Raw genomic sequence first — 18,167 nt, forward strand, 5'->3', positions numbered from 1 at the left:
CCATTTCAGACCAGAATTTTTAGCTTTTGATTATTGGGAAAGGATTAGATAGCTCAGCTTTCCTGCTTGTCCACATGGCTGTTCCTAGACCCTCGAATCTCCTTTACTATTTATACCTAATGGTCATAGAATATAATAATAATGATACACGTGATTACTGCTAAGTTGATAGAACAGTAGATCACAATAGGTTGATTTTGTTATATATAACAAGCTTTGTTGTGTGTATATATAATTGCTTTGCACTTTGGCAGTTGAGGTTGTACTCCTTATTGTAATTTAATAACTAATGGCTTTTTCAAAGACTGAAAAACCTATGGAAAAGGTAGAATTTGAACTAGATTTTGCAAGATGGATATACTTTTTTCTTTAAGTAGGGAGGGGGGCAAGGGTTTCCAGTTAAGGGGACTGATATGAGCAGACACTTAAAGGAATGAGTGTGCAAATTTGGATCATTGTGAGTAGATCATTTTTTTACTTTTTCAGAGAGTTCATATAGTAGGAACAAAATTGTAGGTAGTTGAGAATAAAACTAGAAAATCCTAAATATTCAACCAAGATGCTTTGAATTAGTAGGCTTTTGGTATGTTGTGAATTCATTTGGCTTTTTCTTGATTAACATACACATACAATTTAGAGAGAGATTCACCTGTTCATTGCATCCTAAAACACTTGTCCTGGTTCATGGAAACTGATAACCACTGCCAGTCTCCTTTCTACCTCAGGTGGTTGTTTCTGGTGGGGAAGTGTCATGTCAGCTACTTTTATCTTGATGCCTGAGTTCCCTCTGCCTGTTGTTCATTCTAAGTTGTGCCTGATCAACCTCTCTCCCAATTCTTTCTTGTTAATCTCTAGGTTCTAAGTCAGCAACACAATAAGTGTCTGCTTATAAGAGTTGTGATTTTTTTTTAAAAGATTTTTATTTATTTGAGAGAGAATGAGAGAGAGCATGTGAGCATGAGTGGTGGGAGGGGTAAGGGAGGGAGAAGTCCGCTTCCCACTGAGTGGGGAGCCAGATGACATGGGGTTCAATCCCAGGATCATGAGCTGATGCTTAACCGACTGCCCCTGAGTTGTGATTTCTTAATTAAAGCTTTCTTTATATCTCTTTCACTCTTAAAAAGGATGTTGGAAATGTATTTTATATATAAGATAGTTACTAACTTTTCTGTTTCTCTTCCTTTGCAGACCTAGAATATCAAGACATAATGGGAGCATTTTTAGACAAACCAAAGATGGAAAAACATAATGCCCAGGGGCAGGGTAATGGGTTGCGATATGGGCTAAGCAGCATGCAAGGTTGGCGAGTTGAAATGGAGGATGCACATACGGCTGTGATCGGTTTGCCAAGTGGACTTGAAACCTGGTCATTCTTTGCTGTGTATGATGGGCATGCTGGTTCTCAGGTTGCCAAATACTGCTGTGAGCATTTGTTAGATCACATCACCAATAACCAGGATTTTAAAGGGTCTGCAGGAGCACCTTCTGTGGAAAATGTAAAGAATGGAATCAGAACAGGTTTTCTGGAGATTGATGAACACATGAGAGTTATGTCAGAGAAGAAACATGGTGCAGATAGAAGTGGGTCAACAGCTGTGGGTGTCTTAATTTCTCCTCAACATACTTATTTCATTAACTGTGGAGACTCGAGAGGTTTACTTTGTAGAAACAGGAAAGTTCACTTCTTCACACAAGATCACAAACCAAGTAATCCGCTGGAAAAAGAACGAATTCAGAATGCAGGTGGTTCTGTAATGATTCAGCGTGTGAATGGCTCTCTGGCTGTATCGAGGGCCCTTGGGGACTTTGATTACAAATGTGTCCATGGAAAAGGTCCTACAGAGCAGCTTGTCTCACCAGAGCCTGAAGTCCATGATATTGAAAGATCTGAAGAAGATGATCAATTCATTATCCTTGCATGTGATGGTATTTGGGATGTTATGGGAAATGAAGAGCTCTGTGATTTTGTAAGATCCAGACTTGAAGTCACTGATGACCTTGAGAAAGTTTGCAATGAAGTAGTCGACACCTGTTTGTATAAGGTAGCTAGACTTTATTTTAAAAGATAAAAATGATTTTATGTCATCTTAATTATTACTCTCGTATTTAATCATTTTAGAAACTAGTTCTCAGAAATGAGTTTTGGGCACAAAACTGTAGGATACTCTTTACCAATTATGAACATTTAGGAAACATTTTTAGAAATTATCCAATTACTAAATATGCAAGAGTTATAATCTGAATGGTCTTTTAGTAACCATGACTACCTCAGCTTTTTAATATTGTAGAAGATTATCAAAGGCAGAAAGACTATATCATGGTGTGTGTCTTAAAAGGAAAGGCATGGGGGGGGAGGGTTAGGCCCCTGTGTCTAATGAATAAAAAGCATTTTAGAATTTTAATAATTTATTTTTATCATGTGATATTGCCTTACATTCATGGAAGTACTTTGAGACTATAGTCTAATGAATCTGTAGCACTAACAAAGTTTAGTGATTAACTAGCATGATATGATAAAAATAGCCTTGAACGCGGAGTCAGAAGAACTTGGTGTAAGACTGTGTATGACTTCAGGTAAGCTATTTCAGCTTTCTGGAAAATCAGTTTCTTTAACTGTAAAAAAGGTAAGAGATACTATCACCCTGTCTCATGGGGTTGTTGGGATGATCAAAGGGGATCATATCGTAGATGAGCCAGCCCCTTTATTTTACAGAGGAGGAAGCTGAGCAAGAGGGAGCCCACCTGAGTCAGGCCTTGAGTCAGGCTTACCTCTGTCACTTTTGTACTCCATAGTCTTGGACCAATTGTTCAGCCTCTCTCAGCTATTGAGTAGAGATCATAGTATCTAACTTATAGGACTGCTGAGGAATTAAATTTTTTGTTAGTAATTTTTTCTTTTTCTTTAACAAATGTTGATTTTATAAAACTTCTGAGGCTACATATTTGATTTTCTTTTAACATGTAGAAATAGAAAGCCATCTTTATGTTCTCTGTAGTTTTATAAGCATACTGCCAGCTCTACTTAAAATCTTAATTAAAATCTGATCATACTTAGAAATCAGATTTATGTAACATCCAACACAAATCAAGCTTATGTAATATCCAGCAGATATGTTAAAAACAACAACAACAACAAATAGAACAGCAACTTACTAGTGCACACTACTGATTTCTGAATTTGAGGAGACCCGAACAGTGATGCATATGTTCTTTGTCCCTTCTAGTATGCATAAAAGTAGTATCCATTTGTTGGTCTTAATTCTGGAACTCTTGAGAATTAAATAGTCACTGGCTAAATTAAATGCTATTTTCTTGAGAGAATTGTAACATTCAGACACTAGTAAATTAGGACTCATCTAACACTTTATCTCTTCTGCATTCTCCATTTTAAAAATTATTCAGTACCTTATCATCTGCCGCATTTTATACTGTTTTTATCCAAGATTCTTTTTAATATTAAATTCCTTGGTTTACTTAAACTAATGGCATAAGGTCAGTTCTCCCATATTGAGGAATCAGATACTTAAGATGTAAAATTTAACTCCAGTTCCTAAGAGAGAGAGGAATATTAGGGATGCTAACATTGATTCAGGTATTTTAATCATACCTAGGTATCTTTAAAAATAAATATATTTCCTAAAAGTTAATTTTTTTAAATTATGAAAAATTTAAAAATGTTTAAATTATATATATAGCTTTACTTCTAATTCCATGTTTCTATTTATTATGAAGCAAATTAGTTTAAATATAAGTGTCTCAAGTATACATGTAAGTATAGGTCAAATCCTCTTGTAAGTAATGCCACTAGAATTTTCAGTTTTGTTGAATGAGTGTGTGTGTGTGTATGTTTGTGTATTTTTATTAGGTATCACTTCAAATTAAGTAGGCCACCAGTAAAATGTTCAGAAATCTTTTTGCTGTATAGCATTAAAAAAAATGATTGTTGTAGTGGAGGTTAACCTGTAGTGTTTCTCCTGTCTTTTGGAGTGTTAGTTATACCGTATACCATATGTAGTATATGTGTACAGGGGTGTGCCTCTCTACATATGCATATTTTTTCTCCTTGAAATATATATATATATATATATATATATATATATATATATATATATATATATGTATGTTAGAGCAAGTATAATTAAAATTGTCATGGCTGTAGAAGTTCTCAAGGCTTTAAAGAGCAAGACAAAAGCATAATATTTCTCAAACTTTTTTCTTCCCAGGGAAGTCGAGACAACATGAGTGTGATATTGATCTGTTTTCCAAATGCCCCCAAAGTATCACCAGAAGCAGTGAAGAAGGAGGCAGAATTGGACAAGTACCTGGAAAGCAGAGTAGAAGGTGGATCATTTAACAAAAAATAAGTAGCTTTAATTAAAGAAAAACCTCAACACAATCAAACTTTAATATTTTAGCTTTTAGATCTTTACATGCCTTTGACATCTAGTGTTTAGTGTACAAAAGTGGGAAAGGGCATTTCTGTAGTAACTGTTCAGATGCTTTTGATTGTCCTATTACAGTTATATTAGAAATAAGAACTAGTGTGACCCTATACATTCTGTTCAGGATACTTTTGTTTAAAAAGGCTAAAAAGTGTTTGTATGCTTTGAAATTCTTGATGAATTCACTGGCATGAGTAATTTTATGCCAGGAAAGTCTGATATGTGGTTTATTTAATTATAAGCAGATTATTTATGATGGTAATAATTTGAATACCATCTTTCTGTGTAAAGCTATGTATACGGATTTAAGATCTTTAGGACTTTTTTTTTTTAATAACTTGAAGATCACAGCCTGGTTATTAGAAACTTTCATATGCCACAGCTTTTACAAATATATTTTAAACTGTTTCAAGTCATCTTGCCTAAGCCATAAACTTCCTCACCAAGACAACATAGACCTGAATAGAAGATACACTAGGTGTCTACTTGGCAGAAATATAAATGCTGAATAAAAGCAAAAATAAGTTGGGAATTCCAGAAATATGTTTGTCTTAATTCTGCAAATTACTTTGAGACAATTAGAAAGATGTTTGTAACTCTCTAGTGTAATGCCTTTAAATATTTGAAAAAATATAAATGACCTTATATGCAGCTACTACTTATAATGCTAAGGTCTCCCCAGAGAATTCCATTTCGCTACATATATGCAATAAGCATATAGATTTGCAGTTTCTTTAAGCAGAAAAACTTGACATGCCTATGATAGCGTTAAAATGCATTTTGGGCTCCTAATGTCATGAATTTGCACGTTAAAGATCTAATAGCATGTAAGCGTTGACCTACACACTATTATATTCCGCTGTGCCTACATTATTAAAACTAATATGCACTTTAATTTTGTTTTCTCCCTTTTTACTGTTTGATATCAATTATAATCAGTCTGCTATTAGAATCATGATTGGTTTTGATTTTCAGTACTATCTAGAGCTGCTATTTTGTTTTTATCGCTTTCCCCCACATGATAGTGATATATCTAGTATATGTATGTACTATTTAGTATTTCATTCATTGGACATACTATTCAATGGGTTTGTTTTCTCACTACTACCTAAGGCTCTTGGAATTTTTATATTTTAAATGAATCATTTTGAAATGTTATTTATATATATAATACAGTAAAATAAAATATTTAGAATGCTACCAAGTTATCACATTGGTTCAAACTGCTGGCTAGTGGAAAAATGAAACCATAAGAATATGTATTGGGATAAATTGGTATTTGATTTATTGGCACTTTTAAGTAATTTGGGTGTACATGTTTTCTTACTGATTTAAAGAATAAGTACTTCCGTTTCATTTACTATGAAATAGGATCATGTTTTTAGAAATGAATTACAACATTTCTCTTTCGTGTGCACTCTTTTAAGTTTTTGGTGCAATTCTAAATAATTGCTTTATATACATAATTTTATGTTATAATATTAAGTTTTTTTATTGCTTTTTATCAAGGAAGAATTACCACCTGAACAGTTTACATCAATACTCAGTATTTTTGATATGTTGAAGTATTATACTTGTATCATTCAATTTGAGATTACTATGTTACAAATCAAGTTTCATATTCTTTATTGATGAATTATTCTTTATTGAGGTAGGTTTGATAAGACTGCAACTAGAGGATAAATATTACATTAATTAAAATTGCTACTATATTTTAAAACATAGAATGTAACTATATTGCAAAAGTTGTTCTAAGTAAAAAGTACTGCATTCAGCTTCTAAAACAGGCACTGAATATTTTTTCTTTTTTTTTTCTTTATTTCTTTAAGTACATGTCTTCAAAATTGCTGTGACCTACTAAACCTCATTTTATTTATTTTGCATACTTTTGGCTTCTCTGTCCACACCATCAAAGGAAAGACTTTTCAGCGCTCCTATTACCTGTGCCCTTCTAAATACTTGACTCTCTCTAGGGTTGCGATGAAAAGACTCAGCTCATAATTTAAACTATATCACTTAAGTTTGTGGTCTTTCTAAGCCAATTTAAGATTGTTCTTGTACTTTTTAAATCTTTTCTGCTGACTGCCCGAGCTTTAAAGTTGTTAATTTGGAGATGACTGCTAGGATCCCTCAGACTTGGTGTGGAGGGAAGTGGGGAAGAGCAGAATGTGTTTATATGTTAGTATGAGAAACATATCTTCTATACATATATATATATTCTTTAGTAAAAGCATTCAATCTTTTTACAATTCTATTTAAAATGTATAGTCCAAGAGCAAGTGAAGGAATATTTCTTAAAATTCATTTTGTTTTCCTTTTTAAAAGCAGAAGCAATGCTAGTGTAGCATTAATGGTAAGACAGTTTAAATGTATTGTCCCATGTGGAATAGGAGTTATTAACTGTTTTTAAAGCCTTACATTATTTTTTTTTTAAAGAATTTGTCTTCCTGTAATTTTCTTCACAATTAAAATACCCCAATATTTTAACAAAGGAGATGTAAGATACATCAAATATAGGTGATTAAGGTAATGTTTTTTAGACCTGAAACTATCATTGCTTGAATTTATCATCAGTGTTCATTTCTATTGTATTTAGTTATCTATCCAATAATTGTATTGGCTTAGCAGAGACTGTATGTTAAGTGTATTACAGCTTTAGATTGTGAAATTGTGCAGCATAGGTAAACATCAAAACCCTTTATTTTTGTACAGCAGATTTCCAGCATTAGAACCATGTAGAATACTAGCTGTTAAAGATTATACAATAAAGGAACTTGGCAAACCAAATCTGAGATCCTTGCTTTTTGTTCAGATTTAAGACTGGTTTAAAAAAAAAAAAGGCAAAAAAATAATACATGGTGAAATTTGGCCTTAATTCCAAAAGGACAATTTGAGCCATTTAAAGAAATATGAGTAGCAGTGTCTGTTTTTTAATATAATGTGGCCTTAATGAGGAATTGATATTTTGAGACTTGATCCAAAGGATGGAAGATCTTTATATGCATTGTGATTTTCAAAGGTATTTACAAATTGAGAACTAGAATAATTTTATTGCCCTAATGATGACAAAGAAAATGTCTTAGTATAAACATTTAAAAACAGATAATTGAGCAAAACTTGAACTTTTAATTTACAAATACCTTTAGTATGATCTTGCATTTAGAAAAAATAACTCCAAGAAAAGACTTCTTATACTTGATAGTTTGAGAATTCTTTAAGTTGTTTGTACATAATTGTTGGTATTCTGTGGTATGAATAACAGTATGCATCTACATGGCAACACTGCAGATCATATCACTGACCCATTTTGTAACTGGATGTTTTGAAATTAACAATTTTAAATACAGTTGTATGGTTTTTTTAATTTTTTCTTTGTAAAAATTTATCATGAAATTTAGATTTTTTTCCATTCCATATGCCCTGTTCAAATAACGAACTAAGGAAATGGTATTACATAGCTGTTTACTGCTTAAAGATCTTCAGACAAAAATTAAGCTATGAGTGGTATTCAGTTATATAACCTAACCTGCACATGCTACTTACATATCATTTTGCAAATACAAAGATACGTAAAAATGATTTGGGTTAGTATATAATCAGTAAATTCCATTATATTTAAAAGGTTTTTTTCCCTTTCAAATTTTGATGTTGGTTTTTTTTTTTTTTTAAACTGCAAAATTCAGGAAACATGTTTCCAGTCTGAAGAGAGGAGTTGACCTCCTCAGAAGTAACTAGTTGGCATCTTAAGAATATTCTCATTCATATACCCATATCCTTGATGATGTAATATACTGATTTTAACATGACATTTTTCCACATTTTTATCTTGTTTATTTTCATTCTTTGAAGTTAATCTGGAAAGTATCTCATTTTTTGTGTTATTTTGTGCATCCCTTTGTCAAATTTTCAAAGGTCAACTTGATTTTTTTCCTAATACCAGCTTAGAAAATCTCAGATGTGGTAAATGCCATCTTTAAAAACCTAAGTTATCTTTGTTTCAGTTTTTTTTAAAAAATTAAATTTGGATAACACTTACAAAAAAAGTACTTCTGATTCCCAGAAATCATAAAGAAGCAGGGGGAAGGCGTCCCTGACTTAGTCCATGTGATGCGCACATTAGCAAGTGAGAACATCCCCAGCCTCCCACCGGGGGGTGAATTGGCAAGCAAGTAAGTTATATTCTGCATCCTGTTAAAATTTATCTCAGTACATAAAAATGTTAGGTGTTCATTGATCAGATGTATACTTACCTAATGGCTAAAGTGATGCAATTACCTGTATCTTCAAATGTTTAGCCTGTGATTCATTGTTTTTCATTATTAATGATAAAATGCCGTGTGTTTAGGATAGATGTCAGAATGTCATTGTTTGTAACTGACTGTACTGAAGGCTGTCTTTAGTGGAGGCTTGGGTTACATTGATTGCCTGATAGCATTAAATAGTGAAAGAATTTTTTAAACTAAATTATGTAGCACTACAAAATTCTAATTGTCATTTTTATTATTATTACATTTATTACATTTTTATTACATTATAATTTGATTTTGTCAATCCCTGGATAATTTATCATCCCAGGGATGAACATCTTTCTCTTCTTCCATCTAAGCCATTTTTTTTTTCCATTTTTCTACATCTCTGATTTTCCCACTGTTTTTGGTTGTTGATTCCTAGTTGGTTGGATTTTGTTGTGAGGGAAGATAGGAGGATGCGTTTCTTGCTTTTTTTTCTATGTGAATTCCAGTTCATAGAACTGGACTAATTTGTGTCAGATATTAAGCTTACATCTTTATAAACTTAAGTGGAGACTTTAAGAAATTTTATAATTCAAACAGTTTTACCTCTATATGATATCCACATAATTGACCTACAAAGATATTAGACAATTTCCTTCATTCTCTACTATATTCTGTAAATGTAGCCATGTTCTTTATAATCATTTCTCTAACTAGTAATTGTAGAAATTCCTATTTGAAGCTTTTCTTAGAAACCTTTTCTTCCAATATGACTTTCTGTGAAATGACTATTAAACTGCTTCAAGTCAGTTTTGGAAGTACGGAGGCTATAACTTATAAATACCATTACAGATTTTTTAACAAAATGTTATTCAATAAGGTCCTGTACTCGGCAGGGAAATTTCAGCTTTAAAATCGAGCCTTTTAAAAGGGGTATTACAAAAAGCTGAAATTTAAATGTAAATTTTATTTAAATTATTTTACTGCAACAGACGTTGAAGTTACTTCTACTTCAAAACTAACATTGAACTCTTAACCAGAATGTTAGTGTTATATCTTAAAACTGCATCGTCATTGCTGACTCATAACCACAGAAGCCAGTTCAAATGAAATAGACAATATATAAATGAAGTAGACTGCTTTTTTTTTTTTTTAAACCATGGCTTAGTCTTCTTCTAGTAATTGGGTTGGTGGAATGTTACATTTTAGAGTAAATTCACCTCTAGTTATCATTGGGGCTCAAATGTCTTAAAGTGAGGATCACTTATTGATAGTAAGAAATAGAATTAAAATAATTTCTAAGTATAAGATTATCTTTGACATTTTAATGAGCACCTAACTGTGAAGTATTAAACAGTTTTGTGCTCTAAAGAATTAACTTTCTGCATTTCTTTAAATTTAGGCGGAATGTAATTGAAGCCGTTTACAATAGACTGAATCCTTACAAAAATGATGACACTGTAAGTAGCATTTTGGCTCTGTCTACTTTCCCTTCCCCTCCACTCTAAATGCATATCCTTCCTACCTGTTTTTGCAGAGCTGTTCAGTGTACCCATTCTCTTACACACACCCCTGATTGATTGCTCTGAATTCTGGCTGCACCACAGTTCTAGTGATTGAGGACATAATCATGGTGAGTGGCCACCTCTCTCAAAAAAGAAGAAAGTCCCTTTGAATTATTTTTGTTTTTTTTAAGCCTCTACAAGCAATCAGCTTCAAAAGATTTACCTCCACTAAATGATTTTTTAAAGTTGGGAATAATAGCTCTGCTCAGAATCTTGAATTATTCTGAGTTTTATAAGCAGCTGCAACAGAATTTCAGAATACGCAGCTCCACTAAATAGTTTTTATATTTGGAAATACCTTTGCTGAGAACCATGGAGTATATACTTCATTTAGATCCTAACATAGAGAATTCTACTTATATAAAAAGACATTAGAATGTCATATTCTGCAGTTGAATTTCCTGTCAGAATTCTGTTGTAGTATTGGTGTTTACAGAAAAGTGGGAACTTAAAATCATTTGGGCACGGCTCTGAGATATATATTGCATTATGAATCCTCAGATCTCACATTACTTGAAGCCTTAATTTCTTCTTATGTAATAAAAGTTTATACAAGTAGTGTTCTAAAAAAATTAGGTTTTAATTGAAAATAAATTTTTTTAGCAATTATACTGGTTTAGAAATACATTCGGTTAACATCATGGTAAAATGCTATTTCAGATATTTCATTCAATACAAAACAAAGGGTTAACATTTTTTTTTAACAAATTGAATACTGATATTTCATTTACACACATACACTTACTTCTACGCTATAAAAAGTGTTAGTCTAAATGTCAGCTTTACAAAACCCTATCTTTCTGCATTATCCAGAAAGTAATATGTTGGAACCTCTCAGCTTTAATGTAGTTCCTTGTTTTGCTTTGTTTCCTTTTATGAAGGACTCTACATCAACTGATGACATGTGGTAAAACTGCTCATCTAGCCATGGAGTTTACCTTCACCTCCAAAGGAGAGTACAGCTCAACTTCCTTGAACCTTTTAAACATCCATCCTCAACTTTAAAGAAGGACATGAGACATGGGTGAGAGTGGATCACACCAGAGAGCTTCAGCCGTACAACAGCTAGCCCAGGACTGGTTTTTTTGTTTTTTTGTTTTTTTGTTTTTTGTTTTTTTGTAAATTTGAGACTTATGTAAACGTGATTTCAAACCATAATTCATGTTGTAAATCAGACTCCAGCAATTTTTGTTGTATGATTTTGTTTTTTGTAAAGTGTAATTGTCCTTGTACAAAATGCTCATATTTAATTATGAACTGCTTTAAATCACTATCAAAGTTACAAAAAAATGTTTGGCTTGTTGTGTGATGCAACAGATATATAGCCCTTTCAAGTCATGTCGTGTTTGGACTTGGGGTTGGGACGGGGAGAGCAGCAGCCATGTCAGCTACACGCTCAAATGTGCACACGATTATGGAGAGTAATTCCAAAATCTTACGAAGCCCAATATGCAGGGAGTTAACTGAAAACTATCTTGGCAGTGAGGTTGGCACTGTTGATAAAGCTGGTCCCTTCCTTTAACTGTCTTTTAGGTTGTTCTTGCCTTGTTGCCAGGAGTATTGCAGGTAATACAGTATATTCATAAGAATATCAATCTTGGGGCTAAAATGCCTTGATTCTTTGCACCTCTTTTACAAGTCCTTACGTTGAATTACTAATTGATAAGCAGCAGCTTCCTACATATAGTAGGAGACTGCCACGTTTTTGCTATCATGATTGGCTGGGCCTGCTGCTGTTCCTAGTAAGGTATTCTGAATTCCATTTTATCAATAAAGCTTGATTTAACAAACAAGAAATTTAATCATGTATGTGTAATTCCTCCTTTACCTCACCCTTTTAAAACACCATGCCATTGTAAATGAGAAGTTTCTCATGGGGAAAGATGTTAGTCTCTTTTATTGGGAAATACTGTTACTGTACTGCAAGGCACAGATGGAAACTGTTTCCCTTCCATTAGAAAGACTACAAGATTTAAGTCTCTGTTGTTTCTTAATCTGTTTTTTAATGGATTTCTTTCTGGCTGCTTATTTTTCATTAAGATGTGGATCAGCTTGAATTTGCCTACTGTTTCATTAAAATAATTGTCAGAGCTTGACAATCTAACACTCTATAGTAGGGGTGTGTGTAGGTATGTGTGTGTGCGCGTGCCTTTGTGTTTGTGAGTGTGTGCTTGCCTGTGATTCTACATTGGCCCATGTCTTTAGAATCCAAGTAGTTAAGATGTATTTGTGATTTGAAATATAGCATGTTGCTAATATTTAGCTGTTGGCCTTTAAAAATAACTTTCAAAGCTTAAAGAATTGTAGATATAAAAATAACCTAATCTAATTTAGGCTTAAATTCCTCTAAGCATGTGAAAGTAAGTTTTTAAATCTGTCACTCAGAAAAGACTACTGTTTTGTGCCCTTCTGTATTTTTGTCTGTCTAGGTTGGATATTGTATTTATTGCCGTGTAATTTAATCATTCAGTAGGCAGATTCTCCACTAGGAAACTATTAACATGTAAGATTACAATACAGCATTGAATACAAAATCGAAACTCTGTATAAAAGGTAGTATAATCAGTTCTGTTATATTTGTTTTTTCCCTAACTTGGAAATATACATATTTGTATATATAGCCTTAAAAACTAATGTAAAGTTAGGGGAGTAGTGGGCAAAGTAATGTGAAATGTCTCAGATTTAAGTAGTTACATACCAGCAAAACCTTTTCGTTATCCCTCTTATTTGTGAGGAGATTTCAATGTAATTTAATTGTATTTAATTTATATCTCAATCCAGCATGAATGAAGAAAAACAAGTACTATTTATATTTAGAAATTCCTAACAGTTGGAATTACAGAACCAATTCCAAACTTACAAATAAATGCTCAGTGTCTAAATCTGTGGTAGAGTGCGAAGTATGACAATGTTCTGTTATGGCTTTGCAAGCATCTCAGTGTGCATTCAGTAGATACCAGTGCTTCTAGTGTAGAGTGGTTACTAGACCTACTAGTGCTGAAAACTAAATTCCTAGTATAAGAAGACAACTCCTTAATTTTTAAAGTAGACTGAATTTTTTACTTCTAGAAATTTCAAAACCTTGAATTAGATTTTGAGATGCAAAATTGTTAAATCACAAGTAAAAATATGTGATGAAAAGCTATATTTCAGACCATAATAGCATACTTAGAGGTTGGTGGGGGGGGGGTTGAGAATTTTTAAATAAAAAGAGGTTAAGATATTCCTTGTTAACATTATTAGTACTGAAAATGAAGCTTGGAAGTGAGAGAAAACTATATTAAGTGTTCTCTGAGAAGACTAAATCTTTTCCACATGAGTCAGCATTGCCATACAATATATAATTTTTCATTGTAAAAAAGGAAGTATACATCATAATAGACTATGTGTGTTCTTGATTCTGGGGGGGGAGGGGAGAGGGTGGTGGTGGTGGGAACCAACCACACTTTTAAAAGGCACTTTTGCACCTCTCTTGTGCACTTCATTTTTGTACCACTTAAGTTCTTGCCTTCCCGACCCCCTTTAGTGTGCTAATTAATTAGCATCTCAGGGCAATGCCTCGAAATTTTTTCATGTGTTGTATGTTATTTTCTTTGGAGGATGAAAGTTCTTGTGTGATGATAGTATACCATTCAAATGTACTTTCATTTATGTGTTTTAATAGGACGAACTCAATTTGCTGCTTTTAATAGGAAATCCATTTTGTGTAGCAGACTCTTGTTACCTTAACATTAAAAAATGTCACTGATCTCTTACTGTTTTAGCAAGGTAAGCTCTCTTAATTTCCACTTTCTTAAGAAATATACTTTTACAGATAACAGAAGCAGTTCTCAGTATTAGCATTAACTTTAAAAAATCCAAGTGGTAGGTATTTTTGTTAATTTGCTTTAGAACTATGTCAAACATTTTTAATTATAATGCTTGCTTCTAGAGTACCGTGCAAATAGTGTACTGTTCCAGCCACTTATTTTTTTTTTTAGTACATTAAGAAATTTGGAATACAAATTGTATTATTAAGAATGTAAATTCTTAATAGTACATTAAGAATAAATCAGTTATGTAATTCAAATAATCTGAATTATACCAACACTTTTAGTATTCATCCATTTGACCACATATTAATTCCACTAATAATTCAGCTTTTCCACAAAATGTATTGAGGGTTATCTACAGAACACTGTTCTAGGCTAAGTACTTTGGAACTATAAAGAAATGAATAGGTCCTTGCGCTCAAGTTTACATTTGAGTACAATTTATAATCTAATGTATGTTAATACTATAACTTAATTACTCATTCAAAAAAATGGTTACTGCCCTCCTACTGTCTGCCAGATAATTTTCCCGAACAAGGCAGGTCTCTGCCCTGAAGAGCTCATTTATACTTCCATTATTCATTTGAAACTCTTCATTTATTTTTTTTCCCCAAAGTTAAAAATCTCAGAAGAAAATTTTACTCAGCATAGTAATAGAATTGGACTGAGGAGTATGCTTCACTCACTACCTTTTAACCAATGGCCTGTACTCTTCCTGCTGACAGCAGCCAGGCAGAGAAATAGGTCATGGATTTCCTAGAATTCTCCAACCCTGGAAATACTGTTGGGAGTTTGAGTTTAAGGCATTTAAAAAAATATATATATATATAGATATATATACACACACACACACACACACACACACACGTGTGTATATATGTATAATGTGTGTGTATGTATATATACACACATATATAAAAATTTAAGAAAAATTCTGTTTCTTGAAAAAACACTGCCAGTTTTAATATCTGGCTTTAGCCAAATGATTACTATGTTTTAATTTTTAAGATAATTTCACTGCCCATCTTTATTGGACAAATTCAATTTGTGATTTCTGAAAGAACTGACAAAATTGGTTACAGGTTTTCTTTTTTGTTTTAATTTTGAATTTCATGGCATATATATACTTTTAATTCATAAAGTTTGAATTAGAGGTGTAAGCCTGTGATGTTTGTACAGTATTACGTTAGGATTTGGTAGTAGAAAATATGTAAATATTTCAATACATAGATGTTTCTCTTTTGAGGTTTTTCTTTGAAGGAACCTTAAAGAGTTTCATACTTTTGCTTGCAGATACTGCTGGTGAGATGACCATTTTGTAATTTGAGTGATCTAGTCTAATTAGTTTTTCTTTTAGACATTAGGATGACTTCGTTAGAGTTTAAAACTTTAGGAGCCTAATTTTACTTTATTTCCTTCAATAATGTGCCATGAGTTTTGGATTGTATTTTTAAATTATACATTACTTTAGAATATGCTTGAAATATTTAAGAATACATTTTCTAAATGCTGGGAGTATAATACTGCTGTTTTGTTGGTCAGAATAATATGTCTCAAGTGTTAGTTATTACTGATAATCAGAATGCCATACAGAAATGATGAGAGGCATTTGGTTCCACTTCATTGTCAAATGAACATTTCTGTTTTTGTTCACCTTCACACAGATTCTCTCCCTTTTACCTGCTCTATACATATATTAACCTAATGGCCTCTGCTCTTATGTTTTCCCCGATTATATTACCAGCACGTAGGAGTGCGCCAAGTAGAAGAACTCACATCTGTTGAAATTGTAGTTGACATCTTATATTAGATGGGGGAATATGTTGTTTGAATTGATAAAACAAAAAAGTAACTTTTTTTTCCCTCCCTCATCCAGCAGAAATGTTGCTTTATTTCCTCTACTACCCTCTTAGTGATGTTCTTTCTCTCTCTCTGTCTCTTTTTAAGCAGGCCAATTCTGTTTTCTTGGGTGCATTACCTTACCAAGGCCAATTAATAACACTATATAAAAGTGGGCCAAAAATAAGAAAACTTGGGAGATTAAGGGGTGGGGAGATGCCAGTGAGGAAGACAGAGAGGATTACTCTTAATTATTTTAAAAGCCATAGGAAGGTCCTCCTTAAGCCCAGCTGTATATTATTAAGAACTGTTGCATCACATAAACCAGCAAAGAACCGACCTTTGTTTCTTCAGATCATTTGATTTTTCCCAGCAAGGGAGATAATGATAAAAATTGCTGCTTCAACTTAAAAACAGAAAAATAAATGCAAGGTTATTTCACCCCAAGCCCAATCGTTTTGTTCCTTTAATTGCTCTAAAATAGTTTTCTATTAGCTTGCTTATTGAATTAAATGTTTAGAAAATTTTAATGTTTTTCCTTTCTTTTATATAGTCCTCCTGATTCAGTAAAGAACATTTAGTAAATTTGTGTTTGTATGGTACTATCTGAAGTAAGATTTGTTTAGATTGGGTAGCTGCAGAACAAAATTAGTAATAATTAGGTACAGTGAGTGGTACAAAATCATTTTAGCAGTGGTTCTTAACTTTTTACGTTCCTAGACCCTTTGAAATTGATAAATCCTAGGAACTTCCTTACCCAGGAAAATTCATGTAATGTACATAACTCCCCAAAGTTTACAAATATGCAGCGATCCATCAGCCTTTTTCCTGCAAAGCCCATAAAAATTTCAAGGGCATCAAAATAACTAGAGTCTATTTTAAGGAAGTGTTTCACTTTTTAAAAGATAGAAGAGGTGGATGGGAGACTAAACTAGATCCTGGCATTAAAATAATTCTTTTTTAAAGACTATTTTGGGGAAAAGCAAGTGATTAAAGATGAATAAAATAGAGCATTTGTACTAGTTTTGGAGGACAACATCACTCTTAAGTTTGCCACGTGAAACTCAATAGAAAAGGGGTTTTAAAAAATGGAAATTGAAAGTTTGGAATGTTTCTGACCTGCATAGTGCAAATATAGTATATTCATAACACGTTTAACTGTCAGATCTCACTCAGGTTTTAAGATTTTGAGCTCCCTAGTCTTAGAAGAGTTCATTAAATGTATAATTTACTTCAAATTCTAAGGAATTAGGTATTTACTTAGTGATACAGAAAGTTAAAATAAGATGTAACATATGGCCATTAATGTACAGGATTAATGGGATTTTTCTATTAAAATATAACGACCATGAAAAAATTGATTAGCTTGTTGCATTTGTTGCCAAAATTGGGTGTTCAGTTATAGCTTATTCAATTCCCATTTGTGGGAATTTTGAAACAAAAACCAATTGTCTTACTTGGTTAGCCATTGATTAAGGCAACAGCATATCTGCAGGAAAATATCTTGTTTGTAGTAATACACCCCAATAGTTGGTTTTACTCTTGAAATGATTTATTTCACTTAATTTGTATAATTGTTATGAGTGGAGAGACCATATACATGTTAAAAGCATGTTTCATTATATATATATTCATTTTTTAAATCTATAAATGTAAGACTAATACAACTGAAGAAATATTTTTCCTAAACAATGTATAACGAAATTCTCCACAGTTAACTCACCCACTGTTTGCTGTTTATGTGATCCAAACTTTTAAAGAAATTCCATAAATGTATATTTTGTATTATGTACCATTTTCCTGGTCCAAAGAAAACATGTGAATTCAGTTCTAACTTTAAGAATGTACTTTTTTTTTTAAGTCTGTTGAAGAAATTGCATTCAGCCTGTGAATGATTGCAGATTGTATGTGAGATGAAAAGTAGAAATAATTTCTAGTTTGCAAAACTGGTGCCACTAAATAAACAGGCAATTGCATAATGTGTGTGTGTTTATGATTGTTTGATATTGCAAGGAGCATTTTTGTTCTGCCTAGAAACATGGAAATTTTGAGGTTATTAGGCTACATTAAGAGAACTTTTGTTCAACTCAACTTGGTTAATTGGCTAAAGAAGATAGAGCCTGATAATCATAATTTGAAGTAGACTTGTCCTTTCTTGATTTTAGGAAGATTACTGAAAGCAAGTAAGTTTGAATTGATAGTTATTTTCATAAAAACATTCCAGAAACTACAAAAGTAGTTCCTCTTTTGGCAAGAACATTCCCCTTTTTCTATTTA

General features: G+C 32.5%; 1 protein-coding gene and 1 long non-coding RNA gene across 11 annotated transcripts in view; one reads left to right on the top strand and one right to left on the bottom strand.

The window, feature by feature from the left end:
* The window catches only part of PPM1A (protein phosphatase, Mg2+/Mn2+ dependent 1A), a 48,250-nt gene extending 30,381 nt beyond the window's left edge, over positions 1-17,869 (top strand). For 5 of the 9 annotated variants that reach the window (XM_077909504.1, XM_077909505.1, XM_077909507.1 and 2 more), the window contains 5 exons: positions 1,189-2,042; positions 4,224-4,341; positions 8,503-8,611; positions 10,077-10,134; positions 10,212-10,285. In XM_077909504.1, coding sequence (XP_077765630.1) covers positions 1,189-2,042; positions 4,224-4,341; positions 8,503-8,611; positions 10,077-10,134; positions 10,212-10,250 — 1,178 coding nt within the window. In that variant the 3' untranslated portion in view covers positions 10,251-10,285. Of the gene's footprint in view, positions 1-1,188; positions 2,043-4,223; positions 4,342-6,271; positions 7,230-8,502; positions 8,612-10,076; positions 10,135-10,211; positions 10,291-11,120 lie in introns of those variants that run through there. The other 4 variants (XM_077909501.1, XM_077909506.1, XM_077909502.1 and 1 more) reach the window with 3 other exon arrangements.
* Positions 1-18,167, bottom strand: part of LOC144320680 (uncharacterized) — a 53,260-nt gene that overhangs the window by 30,004 nt on the left and 5,089 nt on the right. The window lies entirely within an intron of this gene.

This window comes from Canis aureus, chromosome 9, assembly GCF_053574225.1.
Source record: "Canis aureus isolate CA01 chromosome 9, VMU_Caureus_v.1.0, whole genome shotgun sequence".
Taxonomy (NCBI): domain Eukaryota; kingdom Metazoa; phylum Chordata; class Mammalia; order Carnivora; family Canidae; genus Canis; species Canis aureus.